We start from the raw sequence: 22,494 nt of genomic DNA, 5'->3' as shown, positions 1-22,494 counted from the left end.
AAATTCAGAAAAAGAGAAACGGAACTTCAATTTAATATCTGTATTGGAGAAGCAATACCTGATCATTTTTAATTTTTATTTTTGTATTGGTTAAACCTAAATAGGCTTTCATTTCCTTAGCTGAGTTTCATATCAATTTAGCCATGTACTGTAGCCAGTCTAAAACAGAAAAACATCATTGTATACCATTCTATTCAATTCACTTTCACATCATACTTTGACCTTTCACACCAGCATCTTTGGTCTCGAAGATAACAACGGAATTATTGCCCTTGAAGATCATTATGTTGCTCATCAGTGAAGATCCCTTTGACAGAATGCTCTCTGTGAAAACAAGCACCTATCTGTGCAAGTGGGAGTTATTGGGTCCCATAGTATTGAAAACAGCTTTTACACAAGACTCCTATTGTACAGTATATCAGTTTGAGTCATTCCAGGCTTTTCTATGAGCTTAAAATAGACACACCTAAGCTTTTTATAAAGACCATCTTTTACGATTTTCAAAAACATTATTTTTATTCCTCCTGAAATTCTGCATCATTTCCAAAGATCCAGTTTGCTGTAAATGTATTCGGTACTGTATATGCGGTTTACCTTTAGATGTTTTTATTATGCCTGTGTTGCAAATACAGTTTCATCCATAACTATAAAACACTCAAAGCAGATCTATTTCGTAATACTAGAAAAACTATTTTATACATGCATAATGTTTTTCTGGGAGAAAACATAGCGTCACATATTGTTTACTGTAGAAAACAATTCAACCTCAGACAATATCCAACGCCATCTAAATCAATTTGTCAATGAAAAGCAAATGTAAAAATATTAAACCACACTGGAAGTAAAGGAATGTTGATAACAAAGTCAAAGAGCAAACTGAAATCGTTGAACAAAAGCAACTGCAGTTGAATGTTTAAGGGATTAAACTGATAGTTTGATAATATCAACCCTATGAGTGTTTGTTATCAGGATATCACCCTTTTTAAATTCTTTTTTCACTTCTTTACAAAACCTGTTACACAGCATTAACAGCACTGGTGGACTTTTTTTGAAGAGCTATTTACTGCAGGTAATCAGGACAGGAACAGCAGACTCAAATACAATACAACAGGACATTTCACAGGTTAATAAATTGACAGGGAGACCAGGGATTATCCTTGGCTAGAACAATTTGTGCTGTATTATTATTGTCCTATGTCTTAAACCTCCAACAGATCTTCCATTAAAAAAAACACAGGATGGGAAATACTAATGTAGTTTATCTAGCATTGTAGGAGTCATATGTACAGCACTGCAGCCTGCAAATTACCTGTTGCAAAACATTTCTGTATTAACAAATATGTGTACTACAGTTTCTCAGGGTGTTTTATACATCCTGAGAATTGTACTATTAATGAGAATTAATTAAAGGATAACTAACACGTTCCCCAGTATGAATGTCACTGGAATAAAAAAAAGACACACTCATTCTTTTTTTTCTTTTCTTCTTTTTAATCACTGTAGGGACACTGCCTAGCATTACTGAAGACTGAAGTTTTCTGTCCTTGTAATGGATAAGTTGTCAAAAAGCAATTAGCTCAGCAGCATACAGAATGCAATTACCAAATCACAATCCGACCGACGATATGTGCAGAGCATTTGAAAAACGGTCAGCACAACTGATGTTAACTGACAAAGTCGTTAACATCAAGACAGTCGTGTTAAACGTTCTGATATGGGATATGGGATATGCATCCCTTCTAAGGCAGTACAGGGTAAAGAGGATTGTCAGCAGCTGAGCTTGCTCACTGCCGTTTAGTCTTTTTCAAAAACGATTTCCACTTTCTACATTTCACCCCCAATACTCTGAGAGGAATGGCTGCTAAATTAGGGGCTGTCATGAGCTGGACTGACTGTTGTAAAATTAGTTTATAGGTCAAGACTAATTGAGGTCTGCCATACCAGATTTGAAGACCATATCTACCCACACCGACACTGACTTTCTATCAACCTGCGCTACTGTATGAATTAAAAGCTACTGTGTTCATAACATTTCTTTTTTCCTCTCTGTTACAGAATATTCTGGCACAGATTCTGTTGGTTATTTAAACACTTTTTGGTGAAGACAGCCATGCAAACAAAAGATATTCACTATCTGCTATTGTACCGGCGACTCGCATTTTATTATAAACATAATCCTGCTTTCTGCATTTAGAATTATGTTTAAATTCTTAATACATTATATATATATATATATATATATATATATATATATATATATATATATATATATATATATATATATATATATATAAAATACATTTCTCCATGTCTTTACTAACATTTGAGTTTGTTTAAATTAACCCTCATTTATAAATGGCTTTATAGATCTGTATAGCTTGCTCTTTCATATTTATGTAGCCTCTATTAATCATTAATAAATGCTTAACAAAGTGTTTATTAGGGGACCTTATAAAGCATTAATAACCACGCTAATAAGTTGCACTATAAATATTATTGTATATACTATGTATTAATCATCTACAAAGGGTTATTAAAGTGTTTATTACTGGACCTTATCGTAAAGTGCTACCAGTTATGAGTCACCTTTGGAAATGTGACAAATTCTGTTGTACGTCCTTAAGTAAGCTCTGTGTACTGATAGTCAATACACAGTGGTGGGTCTTCTATTGAAATAGCCTGTAAGCACTGTACAGTGTATTAACTACCCTGCTACTGAAGGACATGAATTCAGATTGTGACATAACAATGTACAGTACTTGCATCAATGTAAATGATTTATATTCCAATAATGTCATGGGTAATCAAAACCCAAATGGAACACTGAAACACAAGACTGGTCAAATGCATTTTCTCACAAGGCCTTTTAAAATTCAAAGCACTGTTCCTCAACAATTTGGTTCCAAATCAGTCAACTGGAATGGCAGAACAAATGGTTTCATCAAATCAGCACATCCAGAGGGAATACTGGGACATATTAGGAGAAAGGAATTAAATACATACCTGACACCTCTTGAGCTTTCACCTTCACACCTGCAAAGCAGAAAAAAGAAAGCGAAAATCAGCCAAAACGTAAACAGGGAAGCAACAAGTGGTTGCATCTTGACCTCTTGATTTGAATGTTGTGTGAAGAAACACATTCTAATAATAAAAAGAGGGGATAACCTAGGTTGCAGAAGTACTGTACTATACCAAATATCTACAGTATAATGCATTTTGACAATACACACCTACATAGCCCACCTGTTTTAAAACAGCTACAAACTAGGGCTTAGTTCGATTACTCAAGTACTGAAAATAAAATCAGAATTGAGCCAATATTATTTTTACACTTTACTTAGCTACAATTCAAGCAATGGCTGAATATGCTAATCATAAGTTATTTCTTTGGCGGGCACGTGGTCCTCACTTAGTAGTGTACATAGTTTTATGTATTGCAGCCTGTTATTCATGCCATGATAATTACAAGAGGAAAGAATCAATAACCCCCATGTTTTACTGTGATTGTTCTTGGACTAGCATTCGATTACTTGGGTATTCAAAATGTGTAGGGCTAGAATGCTCTATACTGTATTGCAAAGGGGCTGTCTAATGGGAAACTCCGTCTTTGTGGTATTCTGGCAGCTCTGGGGTAGTCCCTGTGAAGGTGCCATGGGAAAATCAGTCATACTAAAGACTATAATCACAATTATTAAAACCATTTCTTGGCTTGAGCAATTTAATTTGAACATACTTATTACAGGTAAGCTCTTGGTGTATGTTCGAAGTGGTACTGTCCCCATACAACATGTGTGGTCTCTTGGTTAATTTGGCCAGGTCACCACGTTAAGTATCCTTACTTATATTCAACAGTCGCCATGCAATAAAATCTCGACATTTATACTCGATCTCATGGACCATAAACCACGTGGGTATAGTCCTGGTTGACAAACAATACAGATAATGAAAACATCTTAATACAAATTATGTTTATTTACTTCTACTAAACGCTGAGTTAGAGTACATTGATAGACCACTCTTTTCTTGCAACAGTCTTTACACAATGTTCCATTATTCTGGTTTAACAATGAGAAGCCATTCAGGCTCAGTTTCATGTGCAGAAGCATTGCAGCATTTCTAAGAGGGTAAGTTTTCATAAAATGGAATTGCCATAAGCAGCCTCAGACCCCTGCTATTTACAGTATCTGAACGTGATTGAGACCTGTAATATTCATGCCTGAATGTCTGCCTCTTAAGCTGCTCTGGACTTCAACATCTTCACATTACTCATAACACTACCTCCGAGATACAGTCCTGTCAGAGTTCCTAGTTTAAATTGAACGAGGACTAAATCCTTAAATCCTTTTACATGCAAGGCTCATAACGGCTGTAACTGAAGAAACATTACGTATTAAAAAACTATTAAATCAAATCACTGGACACACACATACGCTCACAAGACCATCCGCTTGAAAAGTTCTGTTCCTTTAACCTCTGACTTCTGAGTAAAACAGGTCACCAGCACTGTATATATATAAGCAGGCTAATTATATATAAATATATTATCTATCCAGATACTGTAGTTTATTAGCAGTCATATTTTTAATGTGGTGAAAATTCAGCAATGGAAAACTCGTCACTGAATTAAATATGAAAATGTACAGTACATGAAAGCAGAAAGTGAATATAAATCTACCTGCATATTGAAATAGATATTTTTTTGGGCAGACCAATTTAAATTTAGTGCAGCACAGTACATTGATTTTAAACTGAAAATTCACTCAACCTTTGCTTGCGTGATTGCTTTACCTCCACATTTAACAGCCCTCCTAATTTACAGCACAGTTAATAGTGTATGTCTAGTCTCCTTCCCACTCAAGAGCTGGAAGAAGAAAGACTCACTTTGTAGGATTGCAATACTGCAGCAGCATAACCCTAAGGCTGCAAAATGAGCAGCACTATAGCCCCCAATGGCTGTTCATTCCTGGGTTTCTATAACTATGAGTGATGGGTCATAAAAGACATGGAATGGGATATGATATGTCAGTGGTATAAAAGGAGACCTCATCATCAAAAGCTAAAAGTATTACCCCTACACAACACAAGCAGATGAAAGAAAATACATATTTTCCGCAGCATTTTTAACATAAATAAAGATAAATTTAAGCAAAAAATGTACACCACATATTGTCATTTACATCCCTCTGAATCACTGCTTTCGACTCCATCTCAAAACTTACCAAACCGATGCTGTGTGTTATTATTTTAATTACAGGCATTTTTGGGGGGGAAATGGGTGGTTGAACAATCAGGAAAAGTGGTCTATTAGTGTATCGCAAAAAGGAAAGAACTACTAAATTAACTGGAGGAATAAGAAATCATTTATGCCAGCTCCTTGTTAGCTAACTATGCACAGAAGTGGGAGTAGAAACAAGCACTGTTCTGGATACATGGTCTTATGAAGCAGTCTGTAAAACCAGGCCAGTGAGGTTGACCTTTAGTTTTTGCTGGTCGTTTCCTTGCAGTATGAAAGTCTTTAATTCATTCTGGACACAAATGCTTTTTGTTCTTCTTGTAAATATTGGTAATGGTATGTACTACAGTGTGCTGTTCTATTGGAAAACAATACAATACAATACAATACCATTAAAAGTGTTTTATCTACAATCTAAATACAGTAGTGCCCACCAAATATTCAGGCTCTTTATCTTCATTTATTTAGAACGTATTGTGGTAGTTTACTGCATCCCAATCTGGAGAAGAGATAAAATAATGAAATAATGATCTGTTTGGCTCTGCCTGACACACTATGGTAATTTTCTCTAGATGGAATGGAATATAAATATAAATATATATATATATATATATATATATATATATATATATATATATATATATATATATATATATATATATACACATACACTATATCACCATATGTACTTCATACCCTAATAACTTAATTATAGAAATGACAGTGTACAAAATTTCTATTACAGTGCGTTCACATTTGCCATATAGTAATTTTCAATCGCTATAATGCCTAGCAATTACTTTTAGAAAATGTGCGAAGCTGCCAACTAAAACTTTAATAAATTATTAATATCTCTGCTACTCTAATCTCACACCATCCACAGTACTGAAACTGCAACATTAGCAGGATATTAAGCACTAATACAACACTCAATCATATAAAATGTTAAGAACTAATAAAGCACATTGGGCCTTATTTAGCAACGTCCCCAAATATTTAGAAGTCATCTGTCTTTTCTGAGCCTGTCCGATACACAATGTATGCAGCAAGTTTGCCTCAACAGACAAACAATCTCTGATATCCGCTAACTGCTTCAGGCTGACCTGGAAGGAGCCATGCGGAGAGCACACTGTGTGCCTGTAGCACGAAGGGTACCCGCTGCACTAACATTGCAATCCACTGGCTTGTTCCAACGAACTGTGGGTTACTGTAAAACCATAAATATTTGCGACCAAAACATTTGGCGAATCACACCTATAAAACCTATTTTGCTCCAGAAATGTTGGCGACCTGTTGCAATATATGAAGTATGTATTGTTAGTGGAATTTGATTTCATGCCAAAAGTGTTTGCGTGAAAAACACATAATAAAAGGCTTACAAATATTTATGGCTTTACAGTATACTGCAGACATGAGCCAGCTGGCTATATCATGTGCAGTGTGAGATGTACCTTATGAGCTATACTGAAGTCACCTGCTTGTATATGTGCCTAACCTGTTTATTTTCTTAAACACAGCGCAAGTTTCAAAGGGATGATGGGAGGATGTCAATTTGTTGCAATGCCCTTTACTCTGGGATTATATGACACTCAACCAGGTTTGCTGGGGACTGCAGCTTCTTTTCTGATACAGCAGACATTATAAAACTTTTCTTCTAAGAAAAACTGTTTAGCCAAAGCCAGTACAAACTGTAAATCTTGGTTTATATTATGCAGTACATTTATGGACTGCAGGCTCTAAAGCCTGACCTTTTACCACGGGCTCATAACTCACTAAGTATTGCCCAATATTTATGGATTTAATGATTTATCACTCATAATAACTATCTCCTGACCGCTGTCAACACAGACATCAATTTAAAGAAGGCTTGTGTGTGTTCCAGCAGGTTCACAGAGCAGTATTCATTTATGTTTTTAGAAAAGGCTACATAGTAAGAAACAAAAATGGTATATTATATTGCTCAGAGAGGGCATTATGTAAATACAGATGCAATTTGTAGAACTACTGAATTACTGTAAAAAAAATAAAAGATTAAGATTGTTAATGATTATTTGTTACATAAAGGGAGAAGGGGGTGAAGGCTAGTGATCTTGCTGTGAGTGGCACACACATTGAAACCAGAAACTTCCTTGAGTTTGCAGAGATCTTCTTGAGAGAGACCAAGAATAACGAAATCAGATTAGCACAAGGGATAAACTAGGTTGTCAGTAGCAGATAGTAACAGGATACAGGGTTAATCTCCACAAGACAGGGCTCCAGTGGTAGACTACAGCTATACCATAGAAGAGATACATGATTTCCATCTGTTGCCAATTAACTACAGTATTTATTGATCCATTTGCATCACAAGCATGCTGGATGGGAGGCAGGCAAGAGCCTTTGTAACTCTCTTTGGATGACGCTATTAATGATGTTACTGTCTGCACATCTGGAGAGAATTGTGCTTGTTTCATCTGCAAACAAGCAGACCAAAGGAAGACCTTGGAAGTTACATGCGTGCAGCATATATTTATTTCCTAATTGCTTATGCCTCAAAAGTATAGAAAATGGCTATTATTCCCCACAAACTTTGCTTTTGTGACCAGGACAGTGATATTTTGAAACTTCAAGCATCTAGAAGGGACAACAACACATTTGTATTCTTGTTTTGTATCACAGTCTATAATATACTTCAACAATATACTGCCTATTAAAAATTGTGTTACATAGTGTAATCCATAGTGTACTGCAGTCAATGGTGTCAATAGTTGGTGCGATATCTAGGAAGACAAGCACTGTCACTGCTGACAAGTAAGTCACTAGTGAACATCAGCAAAGCTGTCTCAGTGGCATGAGCTAATCCAAAAACCACAGCCAGTCCTCATGATCAGTTTATTTGGGATTGTCATGACCAGCACCACTCACTTACAGTAGAAATATAAACAATCTTTGCAGCTACTGTTGCAGTTGTCAAATACAGGAAGTGTACATTAACCCTTTGCGGTCCATTTATTCTGCGCCCGTCAGGCTCGTCAGTTCCAATTTATTTTACACGTGCTGTTTATTTTACATGCACTGTTTAAAAGTCATTTTATTCACTGTATAACAGGTTTAAAAGGCACTGCATCTCCAGCCCTGCCCACCACGTATTCGCTGTATTTATCACATACGTCTTCCGAGCCGTACATACTGATAAATCATCTCCTGATCACTTGATTTACCATCAAACTCCTCAATAATGCGATCCAAGTCTTTATTTTATTACTATAACATCTCAAAAAGCTTGGCAAATGTCTGTGATTTTGTTTGAGTGCTGGATGCAGAAGCAGCTATCATGGTTGTTTATGTCTGTGTTATGTCTGTGGTGAAGGGACTATGCGTTTTGCTCAGATCCGCCTCCAGTTTTTTTATCCAGCTTTTCCCTGCTTCTCTTGGCTTCTCTTGGCCATTTCAGAGAAAAAACAACAAGGGACCGGTGAATAACACCTAAAACAGATACAAAACGGAGCAGGAATTTTGCAATGTCGGACCTGATCCAACACAGGACCGCAAAGGGTTAATAGCATTAAAATAAATAATGACCTTATCGTCAATATGCTACTAAAGGAAGACTGTTGACACAACCTACATTGTACATATTCATGGAATTCTTTAGACAGCTAAAGACTATCTTGGAGTGTGTCTATCCCCATTCTGACACCTTGAAACTTCAAGCATCTAGAAGGGACAACAACACATTTGTATTCTTGTTTTGTATCACAGTCTATAATATACTTCAACAATATACTGCCAATCACACTTCAAAACCTTTCTGTATAGGTTTTATATTTGAGGACAAAGAGAACAAAAAAATAAGGAAAACTGCCTACAGACTAAGAGCTTTATTCTGGTATTTGAACTTTTGTTCTATGCTTTTCAGTAGTATTATATAAATGTATTTTCAAACTGTGAACAACATCCATGCCCTTATCATACAACAAAAGGGACATTATGACATATAGTTTTATTAACTCAGCATCCACAATGCCTTGCAAAATGAAAAGAATTTCAATTTCTGCTGATTTATTTTGTCTCCACAAAGAAAAAACATACCTTTTAAATGAACAACATTTTTTGTTTTAAATGGCCTTTCCTTTCACTTGGATTGCCTTTGTGCAAATATAATGTGATATGTCAAATACAGTAATGGTAATTATTTGTATTTATAATAGAACAACCTGATATAATGTTAAGATTAGAATCCATGACCATTTGCACGCAAAGTAGCCTTTTCTATTAAAGGAAATGATTGTGCACTGGTACAGTCTTTCAAACAAAATTGAAAACTGTTCAATGCAACAATTATATGATCTTGTGGTACTGTATATTACCATGCTTATATGTCTTCATTCCAAGAGCATGCTTTTCAATGTATGTACTCTGTATGGTTATGGATTACAATTCAGTGAGACTGGAATACAGTACTAAGGTGTCACTCTTTAGTACAAAACTTCATTTACAGATCATTTAGCATTTAGAAAAGGTTTAATGGGTATTTTTTAATTTTGTAAATTGTAAAATTAAATCAATATACAGGTAAAAATATGTTTGTTTTTTTCTGTCAAAAAAAGATAATAATTATTGTTAATACAGTCAGAAGTTATGTCATGAATACCAGACGATTCTTTCCTGTTAACATTAAGGAAATATAAAGGATGTGATCAGAAAGCAAACATGACTTTAAACCACTGAACTTTATCATTTCATTCCAAGATGGTAGTTAGCAAGCAGAGCCATGCACACTTTCAAAGGATCACCGCTGTGATTGGCATCAAAAACCACTGCATGCAGAGTCAGGCACACTTTCAACAGACCACAGCCGTCGAATCTGTTACTGTGAAGACAGCGTACAATTAGTTTGGGTTATTTTTTTTTTTAATGGTTTGACTGACTTATGTCTTTCCATTTTTATTTCCCCTTGCTGCATTCAAAATGTATCCATAATAATACCAGTCCTGGATTTACAGTGTGTGTGTCAGAGGAGATCAAGAACCTTGCATATAGAATTTCTGGTTAAATGCCAGTAATGGGTAACCTGTAGAATATCCATACAACCCACACAGTACAGTGCATGAGATATAGCAAACCTGTTAAAGGAAATCACACCCCATGGTCTCACAAGAAATTATTCTAATAAACTGTCATCAGCTGAAGTAATCTCATCACTCACTGTTTAAAATCACAAGACACTGTGCTTCACTGATGTCTTCTATTTCATATAATTTACCATGAGATGGTAAATAGGTTCTGTACAATCCATGCCAAATGATTTATATTGCCATGTAAATTAGCCAATTAGACAATTCACTGGGAAGTCTCCTAAATCAATTAAAGACATTCAATAAATGACTACAACTTTTAACTTTCATTAATATACCATATATCAACGTGTGCTACCTTTAAGAAAATGGGATACCTGATTTAAAACCCAATTAAAGTCCAACCTAACAGCTATTTTGAGCCCAATACTTAGAAGCTGTCATGTTTAACAAAATGCCTAATTTAGCAGTGGGAAAAGTATATTTACAGATGGCAATGGTTAGTCATTCAAGGTAGCTCGGAAGGATTATTGCAATCCAATGATGTTTCAAATATATAATCACAGGCCGTTTCTATACTTAGCTCATAGACACCTCTTTATCAAAGCTCTGAAGGGATGAATTTGGAACTTAGGGTTATGTTCAGAAGGCATCTTTGTGATTGCAAGGGCAATAAAATCATAAATGAAGGCCATGATATTCATAAATATGCTGCTAAATAAAGAGCAAAACCTAGGTCAACTTCTGCCATTACGACTGGGTTATAGAATATAAGCTATATAACTGTAGCCTCCACTAGCGAAGTGACAAATACTTATCAATAACTATTTTCTATCAACACTATAAACTGTCCAATCTTTTTAAAATTTGGTTGGGAAATGGATCTACACGACTAACTATTTTTGCCAGCTCAGCAATTCTCTTCCTAGTTCATAATTAGCCACTTAAGCTGCAGCAAACTTGCCAAATAGCCACCGTTTATAATTGCCAGCCTTTGCAGAAAACTGGGCCAATGTAGGCTCCCTCATGTTTTGTAATGGGACTGCTCCAATCCATGATAACTTGCACAATAGTCCTCCTGTTTTCACAGTCTAACGCAGTAGTTTTTACTAGTCATTTTAAAAAAGAAAGCTAACCGAAGTGTCGTTCTCCACCACGGCAAGGTGGCAGTATTTGAATGACAGGTTACTTTTTAAGTAGCACTTTGATAGTTGGATTTTTTTTCACAGGACCTAAATCAAAACTACATGAAGGATCCACTCAGGTAACCCAGCAGGAGGCCGGTCTTTTCAAACTGGGAAAACAAGAGAAGGGCAAAATACAGCCAAACATTTTCAGGCAAGTTAGCATTGTTTACAATTAAAAAATAATACATCTACAAGATTATGATGTTTAAACTATGACACTGGATCTTTAAATTGTTTATTACTTAACTAACATTAACATTTGATTATTTAAATGTAATTTTGGTGTAAAACCTTAACTTTCTTCAAATAATTTACAGTTTCATTCAGAACTTCACTTCTCTTTACAACGAGATGTGAAAAAGAGAAACTGCCAAATCAGTCAAAAAAATACATGACCTTCCAGATAACACTGGAAACTTTATACAGAAAGTCTTTTTCAGAAGTTTGTCTATTGACGGCCCTGTAAGAGAGGTACAATCTCCCTGTCGACAGTCCAGAAGCTTCCTGTCACCCACCCTCAACTCTCTCCTTTTTGTTCCTGTCATTTTGTTTTTCTCTCCCAAATGTGCGCTCTCTGACAGCTTTCCTTTCTAGTTTCCTTCTCACTCCCACTGCCAGAAATGGTTCAGCTCAGCAGGTGCTAGGCACATGCACTCAAACTATTTCTGTGACAAAAGCATAAGGATATCTGCTTCCTTTGTGATAAACCTCCAAGCCTTTGCATCACATGCCAAAAAAAAAAAGCACAAAGGCCCGCAAATAATGCTGATTCAAAATATATCAATCTTCCCTACTGCTGATGCATTAGTAAGCCTTCTGGAAGCCCCCTGTCAGCAGAACTGCACTGGTGTTGTTACAGTTTTTATATAAATAATAGTGTAGTGTAATACTTACATACTGTACATTTACAGCCTATAGGACAACCTCAGCAGTCTTTCAAATGCAAGGTCCACATATAAGAGTGTAAAAAAAGATGATTTAGATGAACCGCGACAATAATGAATTTTCACGCAGCTCCAAGGAAACCACAAAAGTGACGACCCGAGACCATAAAAACTTTGTGGTAATAACAATGTGAACAACAATCCATTGTTTTGTCTGACAAACAGGTCAAATTCATGTAAAGTGTGGGTCTATAGTAGTGGCACAAGGTACCGTTTGGTACAATGCTATGAGGGAATAAAAAAAACTACATCTAAATCCTGGACTATTCCTGTTGTTCAGTACGATGCTTCTCCAAAGCATGCTGTCAAGTTTAAAAAATTGGGCTTGGGAGTTTCTGATATTCACAATAATTGGGGATCACCATACTCAGTGAAACTTTATCAAATTTATAATCCAGGTATCCAGAGATGAGAAACTAGTGCATAAATATCTGCTAAATGAATACATAACACACTATTCAGTAAGGCAATGTAGATCCTTTATTTGATGAAAAAAACAAAAAGAAACAACAGCCTTTATTGCAAAACCAGGCAGTAAGCAGTCCTGCCAAGATCTTTCATTAGCATACTGTATTAAGGACCGACAATGGGAAATTAAACTGTTCCCCTGACTAGCGCGTCGTTCGTTTTGACTGTTTACAAATGATCTACAGTTTCAAAAGGTCACAGTCGAAGCCGCCCAGAGCTGCCCCTAGTGTAAACTTGTGGTGGATATGTGGCAGGGATGGAAAATGAGAAGAGTCATTAGCAGGTGTCTCAGGCAGATGGACAACCCCAGCTGGAGACCTTCCCCAGGAAGCTAAAAGTGAAATGGCACAAATAATGAGGAGCATTATTAATCACAAAGCAGAGGCAGCGTGCCCAGGGTGCGGGCCATGTGTGCAACACAATGGCTGGGTTGAAGGAAGGGTGCAGTCAGAGCCATTATAAACAACTGCCTCCAGTTGGAAAATAGCCCCAGTAATATGCCACATATCCATGTCCATTATTTTCATACAGAAAGCACACCAGCAAATACAGTTCTAGTGACATTTGATGTTTTCTTGCATTTTCACTGCACCGTGAGTTTATTACGGTATAGAGCTCTGAACATGTGGATTTTAGTTCAATGTAGCATATAGTTTTATAATGTATATACATATTTATTAGTATTATTATCAACATAAGAAAAGCAAATCTGACACCAAAACATATTTCGATTTAAATCATTACAAAACATTAAGTCACCATCACACAAGCTGAAGTATTCATAATGAATTTGAGGGATTTACTGTCACATCTCCCTCCAGGGATAAAATACGATGCGAGGCAGTTTTGTGAGACTTAATGTTTAATCAAGTCTTGGGAGCAGAAGATGAGGAAACAAAATTGAAGATTTCCCAGTTTTCCCGTAAGCTGCCCTTTTCAATGATAGCACCCAGATTCATAGCAGTGTATGGATGTTTATTGTACTTAATATACCTTCATTTGCTAAATAGAGCTTAAACAGGGGTGGATCAGTGTTGTCATTAAAAAAGTGGTGCCAAGAAAAGAAAGCAAATGATCAAACAAAATTGCAATTTAAGCAAGGCAACCCACCTCCAGAGGCACAGGATGGGGCTATTTCCCAAACCAAACATCACTACAGGATGTCCTGTGAGGTCTTTGTGACCAGATTAACTTCACTGGATGCAAATGATCACATGCTATTTATTGAAGCTTCATGGTTTACAGTGAAACTCTTCAACAGTGTGCCTTACTTCTTTAACAACCACACTTCCCAAATGGACGTGAACACTGCTGTGTAATAGGAATTAGCCCCATGGTGTGCTTTATACAAGATGCACTAAAAGGTGGGGGGGGGGGGGAGTGAAGGGCTTTACTGATTGTGAACAATTATCAAAACTGGATTTTGAACGTGACTTTAGATATAGAAATCGCATTGAGTGATTTGGTGTCAATACTTCAAACTACAGTATAGAGTAACAAGCCATTCCATTCTCAAATTATCTTCATTAATCATGCACTAATTAATGGGAAGTGTATCCGTGTAAAAGCAGCCTGCAGAAATTAGTGAGCAGCAGAGTGCACGATCTTACAGGGTGTTATGCTTTTCACATTAGTGCTTAATTAACTTTTTACCAGGAATTTGCATGATCTCTTCGGTACTTGACCTTCATCTCTCAGTGGTTTTCATGGAGAGCAATGTGTCTCCAGCATTCCCAGCCCCCCACTGAGCTGATGAGATCATCTGCTACAAGCAGCGTCAGCTGATTTCTAACACAGCTCTTGAAACACAATCCCTCCACTACTGAAGCAGCCCATCACATTTTTTTTTCTCAGAATGTCTGTCCTATTCCAAAATGCTACTTTATTTTTACTTATTAACTTTTAAACTTTAAGAAAATCATGATTCGTTGTCTTACGGACTGATTTACAGTTTAAAATCAGTTTCATCCAATTTAGACAAGTAGTTCCCAAGATATAGCCTTCAATGGATACCTTTGACTTCATTCACTGTATGTACTGTAGAACAAGAACATATACTACTGCTGTTAAAAGTCAATACCTCACCCAACTCCAAGCCACACAAGTTGCTCAGAATGTAGCAGCAGGGAATTCTTAATTAACTCATGAACAAAGAGAGTCTATTCAATTGATCAAAACAGTGACCAGTCTTCATACCTCAGTAGTTTGAATCACTAATCGCTTTTTACAGGCAATAAGATCTGCATGTACTGTTACCGTAGATGTGTTAGTATTTAGATATTTTACTGTTTAGATCAAATTAATAGACCCCAACAAATCTATATACTTGTGAGAAATATTATTTTAGGTAAAGGTCATTTCCTTGATTGGTTTTCAATGAAACGTTGGATTTTCCTAGCCTTTTGATTGCGAGAAATGTATTTAAAAACTTAAAACTTTTAACATTCACAAAATACAGTTTGTATTAGTGCTGGGGGGAAAAAAATGTGATCCCTTATAAAAAGCTGACCACGGTATTTCTGCAGGGTATTTCTGTAGTTTTCCCATGCTTTTCCTATGGTTATGCTATGCATTTACCATAATGTACCCTGGTTTGACATGTTTCTTGAGATGCTTTACCACATCTCACTATTCTTTACCTTGCTTTCACTAAGCTTTATGACCTTTGCTATGCTTTTACTATGGTCAACTTTTATAAGGGATCAAACTTTGCTTGAAATGACCATGTTCAGATTTGTTCATGTAACAGAATTTACTGTATATATGACTGCATCAGAGATATTTTGCAAAGGAATCTAATTCATAAATAAGGCCTGAAATTATAACACACAAGCCACTGCACAGAAGATAGGTAATATGATGGGGTACTTTATTTATTTGACAGCAGAAAGTAACTATGCTTTTGTTTTCAAGCTAATTCAGAATTAAATAATATTGGAACATGAAAACCACATACCTCCCAGCACTAGATTCTATACGGTAACCTTGTGTAATGTATACTTACTTCCACAGATACTCAATCTCCGAAAGAGGACGCTATTGTCAAGGGTCAGCAGATATGTATTGATTACTGTACAGAGAAAACAATATGACACAGCAATAATTCTCAGGAGTCCAAATGGACTGCAGTGAAGGTCAGAAGAATGGGCACTAATACTGCAGTCAGAACTGGATATATTCTGTATCTCAACATTTTCAAATGAAGAGCAACTCAGCAGGTCATCACCAAGAAAATCAAAACAAACATGACGTTGATGGACAGGTTCTTACAGCAAGAGCATTGTGGTTAATGAAAACTATTCTTCTGCTAAGACATTTAGAAAAGGCCAGTACTTCTCCTGAATATTTCTCCTTTCAGCTTTGAATAATCTTACCATTCGTCACTAGAAGAATCAATATAAATCACAGTCCTGGCAAACTAAAGCTTAGGCATGTACTGTGAAGGCTTTTCAATCTGTGCCACTAAGAAAAATAGGGTGCTGGCCCAGGCTGGCTCATTGGAGTGGCAATGGGATCTGAAGCTTATCCATTCCTAGCCGGCAGTGACATCAAGTCATTTTATCATCTAGCGACTCTTGAAAGTGCTAGTGCTCTCATAGCCTTGTTTTAAATATTTAATAGCATGGTGGCTATCATCTAAGAGAAATCGTTTATATTAAAACTAATTGAGGCCTTGAAGGGTGATCTGTCCGGTCTGATTGTTCTTCTAGCCCCTCCATTTTGAAAATGATTATTGTAAATGAGAAAGATTTATTATTTTGTTCTGTTGAAGTAAAGAAAGAATACACATTTGTGAAACATATGTACTTCAGTATCTGTATGGATGATACACTGCAACACTGTTTTGCACATTTTAATGAAATATTAAACTGAATGGAGACTGAAGTTTACCACTGCTTTGTGTAAATCAAATCAAATGGATGAAGCAACACCCTTGAGTTTAATAGCATCAGCTTTAATCAACTCTAAAAAGCATTCCTCCCCTGCTGCTAATAAAGGCAATGTACTTCAAAATATAAATAAATACATAAAATACAAATAAAATGAAAACACATGCCCTCAGTAACACGGCCTTGAATCATATTCCAAGTAGCTTTTTCAATCAATGCAAGAGAAGTTCTGAAGCATTACCAAAGTGCTGTTAATTTAAACTGTCAAGCAAACAGGAGATCAGTTCACACGTGCCCTAGTGAATCTGCTGCCACCACACATTCACAACCACGTGTCTCAGAACCCATTTGAGATATGTGAAGGTTTTCTACTTGAATGGTTGCTATATTGCACTCATTTCACTTTTTCTTGTGTTGCTTCATAAGACATAATAAAAAGAAAACTTTTCTGGGTTGCACTGAATTGCCATGTAAGAATGTTTTAAAGTAAGCATCTTTAGTGCAAGAGGAAGAGTTCAGTTGATACAAGACGTATATAGTATAAGGCTCTAGTTTAGCAGTTATCTAGGAGTTCATTATGAACAGACACTTTGGCTTATTGCTAGAAAATGTTTTCTATAGTGGATTATCATTGGAAATATAACTTTAAAGGGTGCAAAATGGTAACAATGACCTGCAACCCTTTCTTACATTTTTATTCTTTCTTGCTAAGCACGACCAATTTCTAAGTCTAATTTACAAGACAAATAACACTCCTTTACTTATACACCCCAGATAATTTTAGATCTCAGTGCCTAGAACTATATGGAAGAGTGTATCATAGCTGATCACTGGACTTGCTGGGTCTTCTTTACACTGTCACAACTGTTGTTACTTTCCAGTCACTAAGTATTACCATCATACTCTGTCTACTGAGACTGCTATTGCTTGCACAGCTGACTGCTGAAGAGCAAATCACAGCTTCAGGATTTCTCTGCAGGCTTTACACAAGGCAGCTTAACTGCATTTACCAACATATTCCAGTTATGTCCAACTGAAGTTATTTGACGCACTGTGCAGTTTCACATAAAGCCAGACAACAACATGTATCTGTACAATGCACTGAAGAATTTTCTTCAGGTGAGGACCCTTGTTGCAGTTCTAAAAATAGATGAGAAAGAGTGTGAATGTGAAATCAACAAAAGAATACAAACCAGCCTCCCTTTCACTGTCAACTATATTTGGTCAAGGGAAACACAGAGGCAGTGAATTGGGGCACATACTAAAACGACATTAAAGCATATATTTGAAAACGTTTTGTTGAACACAATGGATAGATTTAATGTGAGAACACTGGCAAGAATGAAATAAAGAAAAGAAAACAACTCACAGGACAGATTAATTTGACACCATCGAATTAGCTGATCATAATCAGCTCCATATGCTTTGGTGTGCTATTGAATTGCTGCCCGGAGGAATCTCTTCTATGGTCTACAATATAATAACTTAATTTGTAAAAAAAGACCTACCCATACCCCATGAAAAACTAAATAATAAAATGCATATTTTGAGTTCCAGATGCTTCACAGCACCTCTACAGCAACACTAATGGTTTAAATCTTTCAGCACAATTTATATATACCTGAAGACTGGAATAGGACACAGTACTCCCAGTGTGTTCTCACCAGTGCATTACAACCTTACAATAATTTCCTTAGATTTCTCTATTGCAATGCCGAGGTCTTTCTCTTGGGGAGCCTGTTCCAGCTCTATACCCCTCCACAAATTTAAAAATCGGACCTTTCCTGACTCTTTTCTTCCCTTTCTCTTGTTTTTGGGCTTTTGTTTTCTTTCTTATGTCTGACCTTCTGCATTTTATGATTTCATGTTTAATACAACACTTTTGTTTGGGATACAATACAAATAATGTTTCCCTTTGCAAACCAATTTGTAATTATTATTATTTTTGTTTTAAATCCCTTTTTGATTTTGGCTGTATTTAATTGAATCTGCTTTGTGGCCGTGGCATAAACGAAAAATGAAAGGCAAAATACAAAAACCATCAAAACTCATTAACCTTGTATTTCTGATCATGCCCCTGAGAAGACAGAGGGAAATCACTTTTACACAGTGTATAAATTGAATGCAATTCTGTTTGTTCTCTTTATGCCTTTATGTCTTCATCATGTGCCGGTGCAAATTCAGCTGCTGTCAGTTTACCAGTTACTCTTCCAAGGAGAACTCACATGTATTACAATTGATTTGAATACTCCCGCCATTAATAACGTTATTATTTGTCTGCTGTTACTGACATTTTTTTTATATATATAAAATATTAAACCCCACATAATTTAGTCAAAGATAAGACCAAAGAGATATTGCACAATGTGTTGCACTGTATATATTTAGGCTAAAAAGAACTTGCGGCATAAACATGAATGTTAACTACAAGAGGGAAAACCAGCAGCACACTTAAAGCAAAATAAATTATTTTGGCTTCTTTCTGGAAGTGAAACACTCCCAGCTTGTAAAATTGCTCGCACATGCCAAACTCTAGGAATAAACTCAAGCTAATTAAAGAACCCAGCTCTGCGCATAACTAACAGTGATATATTGCTCTTTTCACCGTATTTTGCTTTGCAAGATTCCTGATACAATATACAGTTTAAAAACATCAAAAAGCAATTTATCAGCTGATGTAATTCTATTGTTGGGTCTCATATAATATTCACATATATCCAGTTGCATATTGTGCCACTAGCTCACTGCACTAGGGAGAGGGATTGTGGGGCTCATGAAAAGCATGGGCTTGACCTCCAACCATGGCGGTAATTTACACAGGGGACATGTCCCCCTCACATTGCAGCAACACTAAAACTTTTATTTCTCAATAATGCATTTGTATAATCACTAGTTAGTATAGTAATCTCCACTAGCACCCAGCGGAGACAGCAATCAACTGAGGCGGCGTTGGCGTGCAATGCATTATGGGGGATCTCACGCAAAGAGAAAGTGCCGCCAGGGAGTAAATAATTCCCCCCCCCCCCCCCTTTCATTGTAAAACTTCTCAATCGTGATACCATTTGTCAATACTATAAAAATATTTCCCATTTGAAAACTGGGATCTTATTGTCGTAGAGTGGCTGTGAAACACCTCCTCCCGTCCTCCGAAGAGGGACCGCAAAGGTGCCAATCTGAATGAAACTAATGTTAATTACACTGCAGGTAACTTAGAATAATCTTCCTGCACATCCCAGCTACAAAAGCAGAGACCACCAAGTGCTTCTGTAAACTACTCTGCGAGCTTGCCTCAAGCACTCCCAGGAAGAACCATGCTCCGTGGGGTGAGGGAGCAGTTTATTCCCAATCATACCCAGCAATTGCCAACTACAGTGTAAGGGTAAGATGAGACCACCACACTCATTCAAACTGAGACTAAATCAAAGGTGCATAAACCCACTGCAGAACCTAGCCTCCTGCTCTAGTCTCTTTCTTTTGTATAGTGTTGTGGTGATATTATTGAACCCCTTTTTGTACAGCAAATCTAATATAATGAATACAAGTTACAATGGGTAAAACACAACTGTATGCTGTTATAAATATTGAAAAAAAACACCTTGTTATATTTAAAGCATAAAGACTTCAGGAACCAAGTGACCAGGATAGTCATCAGACCATAAATACCACGATATGATCTGCCTGACAGATCCACGCCTTTCATAAGTGTCTTAATAAAATCAATGCAACTGGCTGTACCAGGATATCACAGGCTACAAAATGCATCCTACATGATATCCAGATTTCATTTTGTTATTATTAAAGTATCACGGATACACATTGATTTTTTTAATTATTATTATTAAATATATTATCAATTATGATTTCTCAGCACAGTGCTTAAATCCTCTTAGATGAAAGGGGAGAAAAAAAAATGCTCAAAAAAGCATGGTTATTGAAATAACCGCCCAAGCAAACTACCAGCAAATAATGACCTGCCTTTGTGAATATAGGAATCAGTCCACTGTCTCCTATTTCCTTGTAAGTATTTAATTGCTGATTATCCTTGGATGGGGATGTATGCACTCAGAGGAACGTGAGCTGGACATGTAGGTACTGGAAGTAAATTGCCATTGAGCGACAGGATTCAAGTGACAGCTCTCAAGAACGCACATTGATTTTACTTTCCAACTTCCAGGCTTTTCAATTCTTTTTTACTTCGGAATGGTCAAGCATAATCAGGGACTAAGTACACAGTTTTAATCTCAAAGGCGACTGCTATCTCGACTCCCCAGATACCAGCGGATTGAGCTATCTGCCCAGAATTCAAATGAAATTTTGGCCGTTTGCCCCGTCTCTACTATTAGTAGCCCCTGCAGCCCTCAGTATTTCAACCAGCAACTATTGTTTTTTTTACATGATACAGAATCAACCAGCATGCCAGTTTTACATACTTTATTAGCTACCTTCAGTGGGTCCTTAATAATTCAGTGGTATTTGCAAAGCACTTTGAGACCCTGTGCAGATAGAAGCTCTGTATTTTAAGCAGTGAGTAAGCTGTGCTATATAGTACTGTAATAAAAACAGCAATTTTATATTTTTCTGGTGTTTGAAAGGGTAACATACTCAGTTATACTGTAATAAATTACATTTAAAAACTAGTGTGATGAAAAATCAATACATACAAACTAGTCTGTGTTTATGTAATGATTTACAACTATGGCCAAAAGTTTTGCATCACCCTATAGAATTAACTAGTTTTGCTTTGTAAAGATGAATGAAACCTGCTGAATAATATTATGATGACATAATGAATTGCATACCGCTTTGTAGTTTTCCATATACTTAACGACAAACTGGCAGAAAATGTGACATTTCGAAATCTAACATGAAATAATGCACTGCTATTATGGCTTCTGGTAGACTTTTGCGATATCATTTTGTAGTTTGATTTCATGATGTTAAATAAAAGATCTAAATTATGCTAATATAGCTTTTTTTTTTATTGTCTCAATCCTAAAATTCTAGGCGATGCAAAACTTTTGGCCACAGCTGCAGTCTAAGATTTCATTACCGTTTTAAACTGGAAGGTCCCTTGCAGGCCATGAATCTTTCCTGTTCATTCTGACAAATGCTATCCAGATAGCAGAGAGAAGAGATAAATTGATGGAAAGCCCAAAGCAGCACATTCTAATCTAGTTTATATTACTCTCCAAAGCCAGGACAAATGGGGATTCAATTCCCTTTAATTGGTAAAGCCATTGTGATGGACTGGTCATATTAATACTGACCGAATAAGAGAGCCCGGATATTTGAAAATGAGGGTCTATCACTGCTTCATAATAACTTCTCACCCCCTCTGTTTGTAAATAAGCATTATTTAGTATCAGTTGTGCGCTATTGTTGAGTAACAACGAAAAGGTAACTTTGATGCATCACAAACAACTGAGATGAGAAAAACAGTATTACTCCTTTCCAATAAAACACACAGAGCTAAACGATTTTCCATTTCAAATCACATACGGCACCAAATTATATTTCTCCAAATAATTTTGAAAATATTTTATGCACTGAATCTTAATTCAGCTGTCAGGCACAACAACAATGTGTTTTGTTTTTTTTCTAACCAGTGTATAAAAAAAACAAAAAGATCATATTTATATAAGACAAAAATAGCTCTCATTTCTGAGATAAAAAAAAAAAACAGGTGAGGTGAAAGCAGTTTTGTTTTTTATAAAG

The 22,494-nt window shown here is 36.3% G+C and overlaps 1 protein-coding gene across 2 annotated transcripts in view; it reads right to left on the bottom strand.

Annotated features, from left to right (window-relative positions):
• The window catches only part of LOC117412175 (IQ motif and SEC7 domain-containing protein 1-like), a 164,908-nt gene that overhangs the window by 130,779 nt on the left and 11,635 nt on the right, over positions 1-22,494 (bottom strand). For both annotated transcript variants that reach the window (XM_058988457.1, XM_058988452.1), the window contains exon 2: positions 3,004-3,033. In XM_058988457.1, the coding sequence (XP_058844440.1) occupies positions 3,004-3,033 (30 nt within the window). The remainder of the gene's footprint in view (positions 1-3,003; positions 3,034-22,494) is intronic.

This window comes from Acipenser ruthenus, chromosome 16 (assembly GCF_902713425.1).
Source record: "Acipenser ruthenus chromosome 16, fAciRut3.2 maternal haplotype, whole genome shotgun sequence".
In the NCBI taxonomy this organism is placed as follows: domain Eukaryota; kingdom Metazoa; phylum Chordata; class Actinopteri; order Acipenseriformes; family Acipenseridae; genus Acipenser; species Acipenser ruthenus.
Note: the sequence above shows the minus strand (reverse complement) of the source record. Positions and strands in the feature narration are given on the sequence as shown.